The sequence below is a fragment of the Anopheles merus genome, chromosome 3L (genome assembly GCF_017562075.2).
Source record: "Anopheles merus strain MAF chromosome 3L, AmerM5.1, whole genome shotgun sequence".
Classification (NCBI taxonomy): Eukaryota; Metazoa; Arthropoda; class Insecta; order Diptera; family Culicidae; genus Anopheles; species Anopheles merus.
The window spans coordinates 28,002,690-28,021,725 of NC_054085.1; the positions used below are offsets into that span (position 1 = coordinate 28,002,690).

The 19,036-nt window shown below is 39.8% G+C and overlaps 1 protein-coding gene across 1 annotated transcript in view; it reads left to right on the forward strand.

Moving 5' to 3' along the window:
* The window catches only part of LOC121598775 (MOXD1 homolog 2-like), a 128,359-nt gene extending 120,381 nt beyond the window's left edge, over positions 1-7,978 (forward strand). Inside the window, exons 8-9 of the mRNA XM_041926054.1 lie at positions 53-221; positions 3,333-7,978. Coding sequence (XP_041781988.1) covers positions 53-221; positions 3,333-3,713 — 550 coding nt within the window. The 3' untranslated portion in view covers positions 3,714-7,978. The remainder of the gene's footprint in view (positions 1-52; positions 222-3,332) is intronic.
* Positions 7,979-19,036: the final 11,058 nt, after the last annotated feature.

Genomic DNA, 19,036 nt, shown 5'->3' on the forward strand with positions numbered 1-19,036 from the left:
ATGAAGGTTTGAGGTGAACTAACGGGAAGAAATCGTGTTCTCTTACTTGCAGCGGATCGAACCCGGTACGGATTGCATCGCCACCGGAGCTGTCCGGCATGACGCTCGAGACGCGCCTGATCTCGTACGACTGGCGGAACAACTTCCGCAGCTTTCAGTACGTCACCAGGCGCGGCTCGTTCAAGCCGCTGTGCTGGAGCGCCAAGAATCAGCCCATGCCGGTAAGTGCTTTGGTATCATAGAATGGTTTGACCGTTTCTTTCTGATAGGATCAGTGAAAATGAATTTTTGAGCTTAAAGAGGAGCTAATAGATCTAGCACTAATAAACAATTTATTGACAGTACCTACTACATGGCCTCCAACGTGGAGTAAACAACTTAAAAATTATATTATTAAAAAAATATTAAATCAAGCAATACATAACTGGCGTTAAGACGATGAAAGAGAGAGTTGGAAGATCATTTTCAAATGATTTGATCGAGTGACCTTATACAATATACACTTGGCATAGTTTTAGCTTTCAGGCATCGCTCAAGCAATACTGTGGCCTCCTGAAGTTTAGACTTTTGAATTTTCAATATCATAGTGTCCTCGTTCGTAAATTACAATTTAATATAGCAAACAGAATTGGGAAGAAAAAAGTATTTATAAAAATGGATGGTTACAGTCGTTGCCTCCTAATTTTGGCTCTAAGGCATCAATTTTTGGCAGTGCGCATCAATTTTTGCCTCTAAGGCATCGATTTTCGACAGTGCGCTTAAATTTTTGACTCTAACGCACCTATTTTTGTCTGTAAGTCATCAATTTCTGGAATCAAAGTTGGAATGATGACAATTTTACAAGGTATTTTAGCAGATTTTCAACATTTGTTATCTTACATCTCATAAAAAATACAAAAACCGAGTAAAGTTATTGTTTCTTGAGAAAAAAAGATGAAATTTGAGAAATTCTAAAGCATTTGTTTACAGCTGAAAATACATGCCAATTTTTTCACTCCATTAAAACTTCCAAAATTGGCAAAACAATTGTTTTATTTTAAATTCTATCAGCAAAATTATTCACTACTTAACTTAAATTAAATCGTTTAAAAACACACAGTTTCAGAAATTACTTAAAATTTTGTAAATAAAGCGATTGACTCACAGTCAAAAATTGATGCCTTCGAGACAAAAATCGTGACACGCTGTCAAAAATTGGTGCCTTCGAGACAAAAAAAGATGAAATAGAGTCAAAATTTAGCGGCAACGACAGTATCATGCACGATCATGATAACCTATTCTTAACTAGTTGACCACGATTGTATATATTCCTCTTTGATATGTCATTGAATCATAGGTTTTGCTTGCAGTTTTTGTCTGACAGTCAGCAATTTTTGACATTTTTGATCAAACTGCCAACTAAAGTATCTGTTTAATAGATTGCTTAACTATCTTCACAGTTTTGATTAATTTGAGCCTTCTGAAATCTTCTTTTTGCTTGCCAGATGCTATTATCGCTTCAATCCTGGTAGCTTAACGAAATCAATAACATCGATTTCCGATTTAGTTTTGAGTATCAGTTCTTTTATGATGACTCAGAACTGTACTACTCAAAACTGAATTATAATGTAAGAGAAATCCCGAAAACAAAATTAACAAAAAGCTGTTTCTACGGGGTAGTGCTTTTCTGAGTTTGGGTTTTTAAGGAAGGAATCCAGCATTCCAGCAAAATCGAAAAATATTCCATCAATATATTGAAGCAATGTGCTTGAAAGGTTTAAACATTCTGATCTAAAAAAAAAGTGTAATTCGAAAAACATTGAAAAAGAAACAAACATGGAAGTGCTCTTATCATCTTGTGCAGTGTAGCATTGATATCCAAGAGAAAATTCTTCATTGTATTACTTCGGGTCATTTTGGATTCGAATTAAATCTTACTGCAGAGTAAATCGCAACTATTCCTGGTGCTTCAGTAGTTACTCCATTTTGGTTTGATTATAGTCAATGATGTCAAGCATTCCTTCTCAAATTTTCATTAATAAATAGCATGCGTGCATGAGAAATATTTCATCTTCTCATGCTAATAATAAACACTCTACTAGAAAATCAAATAAATTGAACACCAGAAAAAGGAAACTACTAAACAAGGCTTTGCAATTCATCCACTGTATGCAAAGTAAAAGCCTAACTCAATGTTCGCTTGATTGCTATTTATTCTGCACGATAACGTTAGCTTTTAATCGCATTATGCTTTCCCTCCTAACAAATAGATCGTTTCAATCAAAGCAAGAATTCCACAGCGTTCAAAAACCACCAGGAATTAGTGTACGAGAGTAAGCGATTTCGGAAACCTTCCCTGGCTCCTTGCTTATCCGGCATTTTCTGGCCGAGGCCTGAAACGCATTCCTGGCTCGCTTGAGCCGGGCACTTCACCCCCATTTGAAAGCCCAAACAGGGCAGCACAAATTTGATTTAAATAAATGAAATATATACGGTGCACGGTAGAATCCTTCCGGTATTGGGTGCTGCATGGGACTCCCCCGGTAAACCGGACACTGCACGCAGAGCTTCATGCAAAATTTATACCAATTCTACCGCGCCACCACGGGTGTATACCACCACCTTCTTGTGCGCTTTGTGCCGCCTAACGGGTGCACATTCCGGGTACAAACCGAAGCCGACGCCCGGTTGGAAGTGCAACATAGTCTTGCCGAAGAGCGAGAGCCCCTTTGTATGCAAAGAAGAGGATTTCGAGAGCGAAACACTGGCGCTGGTGGATGGATGTACTTCCGGCTTTCTTGGAAGCGTTCGAGCAGCGTGATTCGGCCGGCTGGGACTGGGTGGCATTGGCTGGCGGCAAATAAATTTTATTGATAAGCACCCAGCTGGCAGTCGATGAATGTTGCACCGGCCTTTCGCTCTGTGAATCCCCGATGCAGAATTTATCGGCCGACGTTGAGTTATTGCACGTACACCGGGTTCCGGGATGCTGGTCGCCGTACGGCCCCATGGAAGGCCACACTGCCCGTCCTATATCACTGGCAAGGAATGTGCAAGGAACCCCTTCGGGCTGGCAATTATTAGCTATAAAATAGCACACATATTCAAGATGAAGAGAGTGAGAGAGAGAGAGAGAGAGAGAGAGAGAGAGAGAGAGAGAGAGAGAGCAGGAAAGCGAATTGGCTCAATTCCCCTGGTTGAAGCTTGACTGTGGGCATATGCTCTACACCCGAATTGAACCCGTAATAGTATTAAGTGTTATGCATAAATCCGTTCATTACAGTTTGCATTTCCTTTTCTTTTCCCTTCTTCTTCTTCTTTTTCTTCTTCTTCTTCTTCGCACCACCCTACAGGGCACGGAAAATCTCGAAGGATTTGCGCCGAACATCACGAAATCGTACAAGCTGATCCGGTCGTGCAGCTTCGTCGGCAGCACGAACGTCGCGAACGTGCTATTCCAGAACCGGAACCGGTACGTGACGGAGTCGGAAACGAGCGCCGATCGGGCGGCGGCGGCGGCCGGCAGCGACGACGACGACGACGACGACATCGACAGCAACAACGTGATAGAGGGTGCCGCCCGCAGCAAGGTGTCCCGCAGCTCCGTCACCGAGTCGATGGGGCTGAGCGGCGGTCCGGCCACGTTCCGCCCGCTCGGTGCCGCGCCGAACATGTTTGCGTTTCTGCTGTTCATCATCTTCCTGTACTCGTTCCGGATAGCGCACCGGGTGTGAACCGGCGGCTCACACTACTAAAGCGGCAAGAGGAGAAGCGTACAATAATAAGTAGACAACCAATTTGCAGCTGAGATGCATCCAACTCACCAAAGAGTCCTAGATTCGACCGTTCGGCCGTTCGTTCGATGAACGATTGTAATGAAACTGTACTGTATATACGGGATGTAAATGTTTGTAAGTGTGTGCGTCTAAGTGTGTCTTTTAGTTGTGGGCGAGGAAAGGAAATGAACGTTTTTCTCAACACCTAAAGGGTTGGAGAGAAACTGTACCGCTAAGCAATGAATATTCGGGGTTACCTTGCATTCCACCAGGTGGAAGGACTAATTGTTTCTTTCTTATTTTTTATCGTTTAGCTGCAAGTAGCAAATAAATGTTGTAAAAAAGAGATACGTAGAGTTTCGCCTAGTCGAACGTGAAAGTGATGAAAAGGGTAGGAAAAGAGGTGAAAGTGTTGGTGAAACATAAGGAAAAACTTCTAAAAAGCAAAATCCATGAAAGTAACATAGAAGAAATCTAATCCGTGTCAAAACATATAAAACTGATACACGTAGAGAGAAGGAAACGGAAGAGAAAATATCTGTCTTCTCTTGCTAAAGTCACCTATTTTTCGACTTGTACATAAGCGCTTTGCCATATAGCGTGTCCGTTTTTTTTGTGTTTTTGTAAATAGTGCATTTTGTAAAAAAGAGACACAAGAAACTAAAATCGGTAGTAGATCTGAACGTCTGAAGAGAAATCATAAAAAAGGAAGAAAAAAAATAATAGCAAGAAAAAGAGAAAAAAAGATCTAAAAAAAATCTCGTACACTCGGTAGCAACAATGGTGCAACATTACAATAGATGTCAACGTGGTAGCGTAATTTTGGTAGTGAACAACCGAATGCCGGTCATCGAAAGAAAATATAAATTGAAGAAGCAAAATAAAATTAAAAACAAAAAACAAACATTACTTCACCTCGAAAACATGTGAAAGAAATGCGTGTCTGTACACACAATTCCTAAAGGCGGCTCATTGCTCCGATACTAAGCGTGCCGGTGCGAGCTAGCGGTAGTGTAAGTGCCGCGCCTCCCTATTCTCTGGCACTAGATAATCCTTCCCCAGTAGTAGCTCGATTATTTGCTGTCCATCACGCTGCTACCTTGTGTTTGGCAACGTTTCATCTGTTACCTACTATCACTGTTGTGAATAAAAATTCAAAAAAAAAAAATTTACGAACGAGACATTGTTGGTAGCGAGTGTTTGAAATAATGTGAAACTTTTGTAACTTTGCGAAGCGGTTGTGGCAGAAGCTGAATTGGCATCTCAATCCTATCCCATGAACTACCTGACTCCAATACCTTGCGATACCTTTCACTCTTAGTATGTCCTGCTCCGGTGCGATGTGCGATCAGCACCTACTAGTGGGCGTCTGTGTGTATGTAAGGAAAACTGTTTAGAAGGAAAACGAGAAACGAAAGCCGTCCTTTCTCCTGCCCTTGACAGGTGGGAACGAAGTGGCTTTCGTTAGGTTTCGACATTTATCTGTTTGATTTTTGCAACACTGCAAACACTACTAGCTGCTACTGCGCTGCTGTTACTGATGTGGAACTTTACAGAAAAGGGCGCAGAGTTTATAAAGATAGAATTGGATGGGTATTATGTATTATTTTGACTTTTTTACAACCCTTCGACCTTTCGTTTTGTCATTTTTGTGTAATATCTATTAATCGTGCATTCTTTTTTAACATTTTTTTCTCTTTACACAAGAGCGATTTGGTTTACTTTTTCGCCTCGAAATCATTTAACCATTAAGTCAGCGCTAGTAAGCTCGCGAGAGACAATCATAAATAAAAAAAAATCGCTCAACTTTATAGTGAACGCAGTACATTAACCTGAGCGGTGCGTGTATGTGTGGAGGTTTTATAGTGGAAAGGAAATATCATAAGGATGAAGCAAAGCTGCAACGTGAAACGAATGGAACAGTGCTGGCTGAAAGGTGAAGTTTTTCTCTTCTTTTTTTACTAATTCAAAGGGATTTCTTTTTTTAATTTAATTTAGTTTTACTTCCTTCTTTTTGCATTGTTTTTATTCAATTTTAATATAGTTTTTTGCAACGTATTTTTTTTTCAATTCTTTTCCATGTTATTTTCAAACCTTTTGCTATCTTAAATATTATATTGTAATGTTTTGTGTTTTTGTTTGCTGCTATGATGCTTGATCAGTTTTTTGTGTGTTTCATTTCATTCATTTCATTGTGTTTTATTTCTCTATTTTCATTATTTTGTGTTTCGTTGAAACGAGCTTTGATTTGATGTTTCAACTTGTTTGTCTTCGTCTAGGATGGCATCTGTTGTCGATTCATAGAATTCCTTATTTTTTAAATCCCTTTCTGATAGTTTTGACAATACTAAATTGCTTTTCTTCGCTTGTGTTAAAATTTTATCCATTTGTGCGTTTCTTTTACTTATTTATCTTAAAATATAATTTTTTTCTACTATTCCAAATTTTTGCTCGATAAAAAAGCAAAAAAAAGAAGTAAAAATATAATGAGTGAAACATACTACACAATTGTAGTGGGGAACCCTTTTTACATGTGATAAGGTGCAGAGAAATAATCGTAAAAAGTGGAGTAAAACAGTAGCATGATCGTTTTGCGTTTCGTAATAACAGTAGCAAACAGTAGTATACATAGTAGTGAACGAAAAGGAAAACAGCCAACCATTGACGTACTGTAAAACACTTTTCTTTGCACTGCGAAAGCAATCCTTCAACTCGATGCCGCAGGTAATGTTTGTAAATAGGAAACAACTGTAGGAAAACTGATGCTCGCTTTGTAATTGCACTTAGTATAGAAGCTGGACTGTGCTCCTTTTTTCCTGTCATGTACCTCCAACACTGTGAAACCACGTTTCAAGCACCTACCTGTGCAGCTGCTTGGCACCTGCCGGTCTCCTCTCTTTTGGCTCTCCGTTTAAGCATTTTTCCCTTTCCTTTCATCTGTCGTCAACGCTTCTTGGCGGACTTTTCACTCTTGATTTCCAGTGAACTTTTGTCTCCCACCGATGACGTTGAGACGAGATGAGTGCGTGTATGTGTGTGTGTATGAAGCATTAGGCGGTTTAGTATTTATTCCATACCACTCATCTAATTAATAAAAACAATGGAACGAAATAAGTCTGTCCCTGGAATGAAACGACGAAGGAAGATACTGATGAGAGAATACAAGAATGAATTTTGCTGCAAGTGAAAGAGAAGCAGTGAGAAAAATTGTCTAACAGAGAAGCAAAGTAAGGCACACTAAAACACACCAAGAAGCTAGTACATTGTGGAAGAGAATTAACAATAATGAAAATTGAAAAAAATAATGATAACTTTGAATCAGAATTTCATATTGATCATGAAAACACAACAGAGACAAGAACTAGGTTAAATGAAGCGAATAATACATGAACATTGGAATAAATGGTAGAAAAGTCATCGAAATGACAAATAACATCCAATCAAACTGTTTCCTGTAAGAAAACAAAAGAACAAGATTTGCAAAACAGATAACCCAAACCGAACGAGATGTTTGATCAGTTTGATTGTTTTTAAACGCTGCTTCGTAGCAGACGAAATATTAGGAGCAAGTGTAATGATTAAACGATTTTTGATCGGTTAACCGAACCGCTCGAAAGGTGCTCTCGAAAACGGGGCGGTGTAGTGTGCGTTAAGGTGACGAAAATATTATAGCAAACTTACTTTACCACATTCCCCCTTATCCTCGTAGTGTCGTAATGTTGTGACAGCAAAAAAAAGCTTCAGCTACCCCCAAAAAAACGCGTTTCTTGGTGTAAGAAAAAAAATCGATTTAGAACATAAACAAGAAAAGTAGACAACAAATCAGTTTTAATTCAACGGCTAGAAATGCTCACTCAGTTTTCGATCCTGGAAAAGCAAGGAATAATTATTTTTGTAGCTGGACGCAAGATTGACGGGATGGCAGGAACATACCGGCTGGGGAAAGGAAAATGAATTGTGTAAATTGAAACCTTTGCAAAAAACAAAAAATTAACCCAAAATGACGAGTGAAAACCGCGGGCACACTGCCCAGCCAGCACTAAAATTGTGAGCTCGAAATATTCCCACTGGAAGCATAATTGTTTGTTTTAAGCTTTAGTTTTACTCTTCTCACACCCTCTCGAACGGTGGTGATGAGCGGAGCAGTGATCGGTGAAGTTAAATAATACAAACAGAAACGTGGATAAAGCAATATGAAATGAAATAAATTTAGATATCGAAAGTGAAACCAGATGCGTGCCGTGTTTTATTGATCTATATAATTGGAGATCCGAAATTATGAAAAAAAACCCTGAAACTAGGAGTTAAACATTTAATGGAATTAAATAAAAACTGCCTTTAGAAGCCTCTTAACTATTTGTAAGCTTCTAAATTATTTTAAAAGCCCTCTAAAGGTAAGTATAAGTAACTCAACTACTTAAAGTTCAATTGTGCCTCAATCCTCACGAATAAAGAGAATAAAATATTTTCTGTGACAGGCCTTAATTTTGAAGCATTATCGATATTCTATAGTTTTAATTTGCTCGTCATAGGTTCAAGACCTAAAGTACTGACTATCCTGCAAAAGGTAAGCAATCAACCACTGAAAGCCATGCCCACTAGAGGTACAGACAGGCCTTGACCGACAGCGGTTGTTGTGCTAAAATACAAAAGAAGAAGAAGATTCTATAAAAAAATACAAATGACATTTAATGAAGCTAATTACATTGGCCAGTTGTATTGTTTAAAATGGTTCATGATGATAATGGAATGTAATCTACACATCTTCTTATAGAAGAATGCTTTTTCCTCTCCATTTATTTAGCATGACAAGCAGCAGTTATCCGAGGATCTTGTCCTTAAAATTTGACTTTCTGCTTCCAATTGGTTGCTCATTGCTCATAAGTCATGAACCTCTGCGAACGTTATGTGATACGCTTAGGCCATGACAGCGACGAAATGTTGATAGATTTGTCAACTTATTAAAAAAGGTTTTTAGCATAGTTTTTGTGACAATGATTATTTGACAAGATTCTTATGTCTGTGGTACAGTAGTCAACGCGCACAACTTAACGACATGCCCGTAATAGGTTCAAGCTTGGAACGGTCCGTGCTCCCATATATAGGACTGAATATCCTGCTATGGATAATGAAAAAGTCACTGAAATACGGGCCCATTAGTGGTATAGGCTGGTCTTGACCGACAATGGATTTTATACGAAAGAAGAAGAAGAAAAAGAAGAAGAAGAAGAAGAAGAAGAAGAAGAAGAAGAAGAAGAAGAAGAAGAAGAAGAAGAAGAAGAAGAAGAAGAAGAAGAAGAAGAAGAAGAAGAAGAAGAAGAATAAGAATAAGAATAAGAAGAATAAGAAGGATAAGCAGAAGAAGAAGAAGGATAAGAAGGATAAACAAGAAGAAGAAGAAGAAGAAGAAGAAGAAGAAGAAAGAGAAGAAAAAGAATACTTAAAAAAAGGATTCCCTTAGAGATTTTCTTTTCTTGTTGTTATTTAGAGTTGTTGTAGTTGACCTTTGGCCGGTCTCATGGTACAGTCGTCAACTCGTACGACTTAACAACATGCCCGTCATGGGTTCAAGCCCCAAATAGACCGTGCCGCCATACGTAGGACTGACTATCCTACTATGGGGGGAAATCAATAAGTCACTGAAAGCCAACCCCACAAGTGGGTTGGCAGGCCTTGACCGGCATCGGTTGTTGAGCCAAAGAAGAAGAAGAAGTAGTTGACCTTTGTATCGCTTTACAACCCCTTTCAATGACATTTTTAGAATTAAAAATATTGTTCCTTTCTTGTTAAGGAGACTTTAGGGCAATTAACTCCGCTAACAATCAGCAACAAAATACGTTTTAAACCTCCAATCCTTGCCGACACGATCCAAAAGTTTGTTGTTTAATTCGCAATGAAACTTGTAGTCTAGTAAATCAGCAAACAACTAGACTTTGACACCAGTGACGAATAAAAGCATCATTTATTTCTTCATTCTTCACTTGCTTCAAACATTGCTAGCTCTAGATATTGTGTACGGAGCAGTTCTACCATCCCATCAACTTTGCACTATTGTAACTTTAAATTACTAAAACAAACCATCCCCCCCCATTTCCTCCTTTCCACAAGTAACTCTTTCACCCAGCAAAACCGCCGAAAAACTCATCTCCACCACATTCCGACCCGTTTTTCAGACGCAATTAGAAAGTTGATGTTTTCTGTCAAAGATTGCAAAGTTTTACAAAGCTCATTGTCGGTCTAGGTAGTGTGTCAAAACCGACCCTGCCTTGCTCCACCTCCACCCTGTGTTCCTATATCGCGCTATTTCGTATGCCAAAAAGCAACAAAAACACTTGCCCCCGGAAATGAGTAGTCTGCTCTGAAGGAGCATGACACTTTCCCTCTGGTGGCGAAAAACGCTGAACCAAACATTAAGCCTCGATTGGGTGGGCAGAAGCATGGAGGAAGGTTTTTACAAGCAGCAGTCCCTCAAGCAGCGTATGCCCCCTTGCCAAGCCCTAATCTAATTGTCTCCTCGAGTGGCAGCAGCAGCATTAGCAGAAAGCATAAAGCACTTGGGTGCCCTTTGGAGGGCCGCGAAAAACTGCAACCCACTCCAGGATCATTACTCTTCATTTTACATTCTTGAAGGAACTTTTCGGGCAGCAGTCGTGGTGCTTTCCATTCGGTGAAAGACGTTTGCTGACTGCTGGTTACCGTCTCAGCCTCTGCCTTAACGCCCTGCCCCCGCGTACGTCCGCATTGTGCGCGCCAAAAACTCATTAATTCACCTTGGCCACGAAGAAAAACGCATCGTTTCCTGGGGTCGTGGTGGCTCTTTGCTCGTGCGGTATAAGCGGCGATTTTCACTTCATCTTCAGTCTTGGCAGTCTTGGGTAGTGGGAAGCGTACCATCGTCTCTCGTGACGCATTCTGCGACAAAACAGCGTCAAAATGGGAAAATGTGATTTGTTAATTCATCAAAATGTCACACGCCACGAGCCTGCCAGGCCGACGGTGCTACTCCCGGCAAGTGATTTGATGGGACGGACTAATCATCGTGCTTCGGTGGTTGCTCTTCAGCAAAGTTCTCGAGGCGCTTTCACTTGTTCAGCATTAAATTTTCCAACCTTCCGTCGGTGTGTGTGGGCTGAGTATTTCTTGAAAATGCAATTTTCGTCACATTTCGTACCGTTTTTCTTACCTCCACTAAACGAATACATTCAAATCCCAGTCGCTTTCTGTGATTAATCTTTGAACTCGCGCTCGGCAGTCAATTGAGAACGTTGCGAATTTAAAGCGGCTTATCATGTAGCTAAATTAATTTTCCTTTTTTTATGGATTGAAGCTCCGCATTTCAAATCCATTCCATTCGCTTTCCTTTTCAAAGATTTGTGTGGTTTTGTGTTGCAAAAAAAAAAAAATGTGAAAAGCCAGCCTTTCTTCAGCATCTTGCGAGCATGATCCCTCGAACTCGTTACCGGATATTGTAACGTTTCGGCGACTGAATATGATTTTCGATAACGGATGCGAATCGGGGTTTCCTTCCATCTGCCGATGCAGATGGAGCGGAGCCGAGCTTTTCACAAAAATCGACTGTCGGTGCAATCAACTGCACTTGCACTTCCGCACCCGGGTTTGGGTGCATACTCTCGCGAGCGAATGCCATGTGTGTGTGTGTGTGCGTTGGCTCAAAAGGAACTCCCGCTTTCACTTCATGCTAACGAGGGCAGCATGAAGGAGGGAAACGCTTTATCATGATTCAAAGCAGTTCGCTAGCAGAGGAAAATGGGAAAATCATTCAGAGGGAAATATTAAGTCACCCGAACTTCCCTTTTAGTGCAGGGGGGTATAGTGGTCCTTTGTGATGTAGCAAGGCAAAGGGTGAGCGAAGATTGGAGTCTAGGTCGTGGTTTTTGAAAGCACGGATTGGTAAGTATGTTTCCTTGTAGAAGCTCGTCAATACTTCCGCGTCTGCGATGTTTGATCGAGCTAGGCATGAAGCGCTTTCTGATGGATGAATGCAAATGCAAATTATTACTGCTTCATGTAGCAAGTGTCAGAGGTCGTTAGGTACGCGGTTAAGAGCTGGTGAATGGCTTAGCTCTGCTTGAACCTTACGAAGCGGAATGTCTTTTAGGGCGAATGATCATCATCTAGTTTTCATATCGAGTTTATTGGTTTCTGGATGATAGTGAACGTAACAAGATTTAATACAATTTGAATGAGTCGCAAAAGGCTTTATCGGTCATGGAAATGTAATATTGCTTTTTCGATTAAGGTAAATGCTGGAACGTGATCTAAATAAAATAATAAATCATTAAGAATGAATGATGAAGTCAAAAATAATAATTTAATTAATATATAGCTGATTCGAGCAGCTGATTATTGAAGCATTTACTTCAATTTGGATTACTTTTCTCCCCAAATGAAAGCACAATAATTACAGAACCTTGAAATGGCACACAGAATCAACCACAATAAGCCCACCTGGCAACAGGTAATTGCAAAACATTTAAAAAAAACCCCACCAGCAACCACACAAAAGCGCATACATCAATGCTTGCTTTCGGGGTGCGCATCGATGAATACAATAATCTTTTGCCACGATCGAACACAAAGCCAAGGGACAGAAAGCGCTCAATGCACCGTGGTAGTCACAACTGGCAAAAAGCATCGAAATGTGGCATTGAAGCATTCCATGGCATACAATTTGTTCATTTTTTTCTGTTTTTCTTTTTCGAAGGTAATCATTTCGATTATGATAACTCCCGGAGCGTACTGAGTAGGTATTGATCGAACGAGAAGGATCGAATAAAAGAATTCGCTTCTCTTCCTTATCTCTTTCCTTCCTACCATTCTTTGCATATCTTGGTACGCTCTTTTCAAAGTTACATTTAATAGCAACATTTCATTTGTTCGCTTTTCAAGGCGCTGCATTATGAGTGTGTTGTACCTTTTTGGTGCTTCAATCTATAGATTTCATTTGCTTGCGCTTTATTCATTCTGAAGCTTCCTGAAGGAAGCAGCAACTGAAGGGTTTTGCATTGTTTGGCGCTGCAGTTCCAATGAGCTCTTACCTTCAATATTGACTTTGGAGGAATGAAATGATTGAATATTTCGCCTGTCATTTGCTTTTTTACCGAGTTTTTCGTTTAAAAGTTTCAATCTTTTGATTCATGTTACACATTATTAACATTTGCTTTTTCGTGCTTTTTTATTACACTATTTTTTCTGTTACATGTATTGGTTTTAAAATTATTTTTGATGTCTTCTTTGTTACGCATTATTTTATTTAGTTTTATCCTTTTTGTGCTTTTATGTTTTACAGTTTTTGGTTGTTTTGTGTTTTTTTATATTCTTACTTTGTTGTTATGATTATTTATATCTCTTATATATATATCCAGAACTCTCACCGAACTTTGTTTATTGTTATTCTTCGAATTTGTGCTATGAATATTTGTTATTAGTTTTTTGTCTATTTATTGTTTTAGATTCATGTACTGCATAATTTTGAGTTCATTCTTATTGCTTTGATGGTCTTTTAATATTTTTAATATAAGTGTTGCTCAAATAATTCTTATTACCACACTACTATCCTTCATCATTATACAACTTTTTTTCTCCTTTTTCATACCAATATTCCATCAAATTACCATTTGCTCCCGTGCGTCACCGCCACCTTCCACCGTCGGCATGCAAATAATGAATCCTTCATCACACATCAAACGACCGGTGGATCATTTTAATATTTCATCCCAGCCCTTCGCTCGCCACGGTTTCGTAGAATACAGAGAACCTCAAACGAACGAGGTTTATTATTGAGCCCCGAAACCGCAGGAGGATGCAGCTCACGCAGCACCGAGGAGCAAAACCCTTTTTTTTGCATCCGATCTCTCACTTACTTGCAGCCGGTAGCCTATCGAACGCCCACCGGGAACCGGGTTCGTCGCCACCGTCCCATTCCCGGCACCCGCGTCCACACGCAGAAAGACACGAAAGAAACGCGCGAATTGATTACAGCATAATCTCCGATGCTGACGGCACTGCTTGCTGCTGCTGTTGCGCTGCGGTAGCAAAGACGAAATCAAAGAAAGTTAACTCATAACGCAGGACGGTGGAAAGCTCCAGCGGGGGTGCGTGGCCACGAACGGGGCACGAATGTAAATATTAATAACAAAAATGATAAAAGCGAATACAAGCCATTATTTCTTCGCCACGGATCCCCGCCACGGCGACCTGCTCCCGCAAAGCCGAAGACAAACGCGTTCCAGCCACGGAATCGCGGTCATTCGCTGGCCCGTGGTCGGGCCAGCATTTTGTCTGGCGGTTGCTGGGGACGGGTGCGCGATTCTGACCCTGCCCGGCACCACACGGAGATGACACGGAAGCAACGGAGCGAATCATCGACAATAATCCCCCAAACCTGAATCGTAACGCGCCCGATCGTTCTCGTATTGATGGTATTAATAAATTTAGAATATATTAATGTCATATCGATTAGATCAGGGGGGTTTTTGCGTGGCTTCTGTGTGTGTGTGTGTGTGTGTGTGTGTGTGTGTGTGTGGTGTGTGTGTGTGTGTGTGTGTGGTGTGTGTGTGTGTGTGTGTGTGTGTGTGTGTGTGTGTGTCTGTGTGTGTGTGTGTCTGTGTGTGTGTGTGCCTGGGAGTAAAGCCAATGGCAGTAATGCGATGATAAAGCAAAATTCCTCCACCAGGAACTGGTCTAGGTCATAGCACAGGAACACGCGGGGATTTGTCAGTCCAGTTTTCCCGAACAACTTTCTTAAGCCTGCTCAGTTTGCTTGGCAAAAAGTTGAATGACTCTAATAAAAACTTAATTTTAATCGGTCTGTTTACGCAATTTTTGCTGTTGTCTCTTCCTTTATTAAATTATTAGTAATTCTTATAAAAATGATGGAAGAGCAAAAAAAAGAAAATTATCATTAATTATTACAAACTACATCAATATCATTGAAATTAAAGCAATGTAAACCCCACAAGAAACTTACATAAATTCATGGAATACAAAATCTTACGAAATAACAATCGGCTTGTTATTTGATTCTTAACACGTTTTATTGTTAACAGTTCGTGTGTGTTATTTGTTTTGAATGTTTTTGCTTCTTATAAATTTTTTGTGTATTATTTTCTATATTTCTTGATTTTTTTATTCAAATTTTTGTTTTTTTTTCTTATCATTTCAAAAGGAGTTTCCATTAATTTTTCATGGCTCTGGCTTATGCATTTTGTAATTTTGTTATATTCTTTTTTCTTAAATATTCTTTTTTTACAATTTTATTTCTTTATACTGTTTGTTTCCTTTTAAAAATGAAAGGCATTTAAGGCATTTCTTGATCTAATTTATTTACTTAACTTTCTGTCAGCTATTTTCATCGAATAATTCTGATCTTTTTCTGCAATACTTATCTCCATGGAATGATTTTTACAAAAAAAAAAAAAACCGTACAGCAAATTGAAGAAGAAACGCACACCTTCTGATCAACTGCACGTGATCGTTCCGTGCAGAGCACTGTTCGATCTGTAATATTTCTTTTCAATAAATATTGAATTAATCCTACCTAACTACCGGTTTTTTGCAGGTCTTCTCTCTCTCTCTCTCTCTCTCTCTCTCTCTCTCTCTCTCTCTCTCTCTCTCTCTCTCTCTCTCTCTCTCTCTCTCTCTCTCTTTGTCTCGCTGGTGTTCACGTTTCAATGCAGGATCGACCAGCCTTTACTGTTTTAATGCGCCTCACCACGACCATGGCCATCGAATGTTGTCGTGTTTGGGGCCGTGAAGCAACCGGGGAAAGATTCCCAGCCCGGGTCCCGGACTCGCACCCAAGCCTTATTATGTTCGTGTTGTCGTGGGTTCGGTTCTGTCTATTTGTGAATGTTTTATTACCGCAGCAAAATGGTCTGTCCACCGGCGCGAAACAGTTTGCGTGCCCGGCGGAGCAAGGCACGGAGCCACGGAGCAACCTTTCGCATACACGGATTCGATCGATGAAAGGCGCCACAGAGATTTGAGCATTGGAGTGACGGGTGATGGCGGGTGTTCGGGCGGGAGTTTGCGGCGGAGGTTAAGCTGGGCAGATAGCTTTAATGTTGTTCGATCATTTAGTTTTACGGGCGATATAAACGAATCGGTGAGTGAAGAAACTCGGCGAGGGAGCAGCAGCGCGAGGTACGGATTATGGACGAATTTCCATCCGTAGCTAATTTGATTTCCGTCCTCTCCTCGCCTCTCGCTTCTTCAGCCCTTCACGCTCAAGCAACAAAGAAGATCGGTCAAATCGTAGCGGTCTACGATGCTGACTAAGACGGCAAACAACAACTTTGATTTTCAAATCCCTGCCCCAGCCAGATACATTGTTACACATTCCGGCATATCCCGCAGAAGCACATTTCCATGTCGTACCTTGCGCGAAGTTCAAGGGTACGGCTGATTGGGCCCCGCTTTTGGCCGCTCGGACGATCTTTGCATACCATGATTCGCGCGTTTATGACGGGCACACGGGTATCGTTTGTTCGCCCCTGGTGAAACCTATCCGAAAAGTTTTCTAGACCGAAAATCGTTATAGACCATGAGCTAGTGCTGCGGTGGATGCGGAGCCGAGAGAGTATCGTCAGCTAATTATGATGTTTATTTTTAATCGGCCTTTGTTGGGGCTGGATTCGCGAATGAGCCCGGGAAGGGTGGGCTGTGCTTTGTTCGAATGCGGGTCACAGTCAGGTGGTGAGCGAAATGAAAGGATTGTTGAAGTAGAAGGTTACATCAATATTTTGAGACGACTGTTTCTTTTTTTTATCGATGAATGTATTTCAGGATAATAAATCAGCATATACCTTTTATGCTTGCATTGCTCGTGTCTTAATATGTGATAAAGTGTTCCATTCCTTTCAGTGTTATTGTAACATCCGCAACTACTGTGTTGGTCTCGAAATTTGTCAATTCTCTCCTTTAATTGACGCCTTGTTTGCTTCTTGTAACGCCATGCTTGACTGGATTCAGTGTGTTTTTAATTTAATTCAGTTACAATTTGTTTTTTTTTCTTTTCGTGCTTCTAGTACAAGTGAATGGAAAGCCATCAGTTTACTTTTTATCATTATTTTGGTTTGATCTGAGCTTTGGGGTTTGAATTCAAGATTCCTTAACATGGTTTAGTTATAAAATATAGATATAAAGAACCAGTTTGATCAACTATTTCCTCAATTTACAAACCTCTTTCATTTCCTGTTTTCATTTGCTCGGCAACACTCTTTGCTTTTTCCACTACTATCTTCATTGATACCCTTGCACCAGACTACCCAAATAGCCAGCTCGAACTCTATAGCTGATTTGAGGCTGTTTAACGAAAAATCGTTCCGATGTCGTACTTTGTGGCTGATTAAGAAATAAGAAGCACTTTGCGGAACTATGGCGCTTTTTAACAAGCACACGGTACTCTTTGGAACTTTGCGGCTGATTAGCTGAACTATGTGTAGGGTTCATGATAGATCTTTAAGGCTTGTTAAGAACGTGTACCGAACTTTGTGGAACTTTATAGCTTTCATGCATTAAGACATCGGTATGAGTTGGCTCTTGTCAAAGTGTCAAAGGCTGGTGCCTTTAAATATCTCATTGCTGCTGCACAAGTTAGATAAGTTAAATGAAGAAGTATTATTGAGTGAAGTGATTGTGATTTTTTAGAAGACTATCAAAAATTTGATAAAATTCAAGAGTTTTTAAAGTTTGAAAATAAACATACAGATAAAAAAAACACGCATCATGTTGTTTATTTCATTGAGGACGCCTTGCTTGAAAATAAAACGCAAAGAAAAATATTCCCCGTTACCCAGGCATAAGAAAGCTGCTTAAGCGCTGTGTGAAAGACCCACCTGGAACTTTGATGCTGTTTAACTATTGCAAAAGATGAATTCAAGCAGCGATCTTTAGCATGCCAAAATTAGCTGCTTAAGCTATTTTGGCTATTTGGGTATCTTACAGACCCCCTTAATCTGTATTTAGTACTTTTCAACCTATGAGGGGGTCATTATAGACCGCTAAAATACGGTTATTAATTTTTGGCAGTATTTATCTATTCGCAACACATCGATTTCCAAAGTTAATTAAATAATCAACACAAACCCAATCTAAAACGGATTCTGCAATCTCCTTCCGTTGATCAATTTCATAACCATATTTGAAAATAGGGTATAGGATCTTCATCCTTAAGATTGAGAGCTTATAAATGTCAAAAGGAAGTATTGCTGAGCTTTACATGGATCGCCATTATCAATTTCTCTGATCGTCAAAGCTTTTGAAGACGTATAAAAGTAAATAACAAAGCTATAGAACAATCTTAAGCTACTAATAAAACTCATCTAGTTCAGTGTTGTCGTCTTCTTTAATAGATTGATGCTGCGTTCAATGAGAGCCATAAAAACACTTATTGTAGGGTCACGCATTTGGATAGTGTAATGTGCAACATATTCGTTCAAATTCGATTTTTTCAAAAACCATTGTCAATCTATTTGAAACTAGGCTAAACATAAATCATGAAAAAAGTATCTACTTATAATCAAATGCTTATAGTTAGCTCATCTCATCGCACTTGATAACAATTGAAACAAACCTCATTATAATTAATCTAGTAAACGTTATTAATGGGATTATTTTTAGAAAATGTTGCAAAAATGCTACGTACGAAGGGTAATAAACCGTAACCGTATGAGTATATGTTCTATCATTTATCATGAACTTCACCATGGTTTTTAATTTGCGAGAGATGAGATTGCCAACATACCTTCAAATTCTGTTGAAACGGTAGCTGATCCTAATAACAATGTAATATTTACATTGGTTTATTTCAAAGATTAAATATAATTAAATTTCAAATTAAATCAATTATCCTAATATACCCACTACTTCCAGGGTAGCGCTTTACTCGATAACCATGTTGATAAGTACGTGTAAATTACTGCCAACACCCACCCTCGACACGATTGGTAATCTTTCAACAAAAGTAAAACTCCTTCCGAAACCTCGCACCCTATTTCCTTCAAAACTACTAACCAAACCAACCAATAAAACCGGTGTTGGTGTCATGCAATTAACGAAATTATAATATAATCCCACACTCCAGCTGCTGCGTCAATAAATACTGCAACCCACCAAGCCACTCGCCACACTGAGCGTCTTCCCGCTCTAGCAAGACGAAAGCAGATTTATCTTATTTCCAAACAAAAGGCACCACCACCGCTCGTAGAATCGCGTACAAAACTCCAATCTCAATATTATTAACACAATGTTATTCCAGC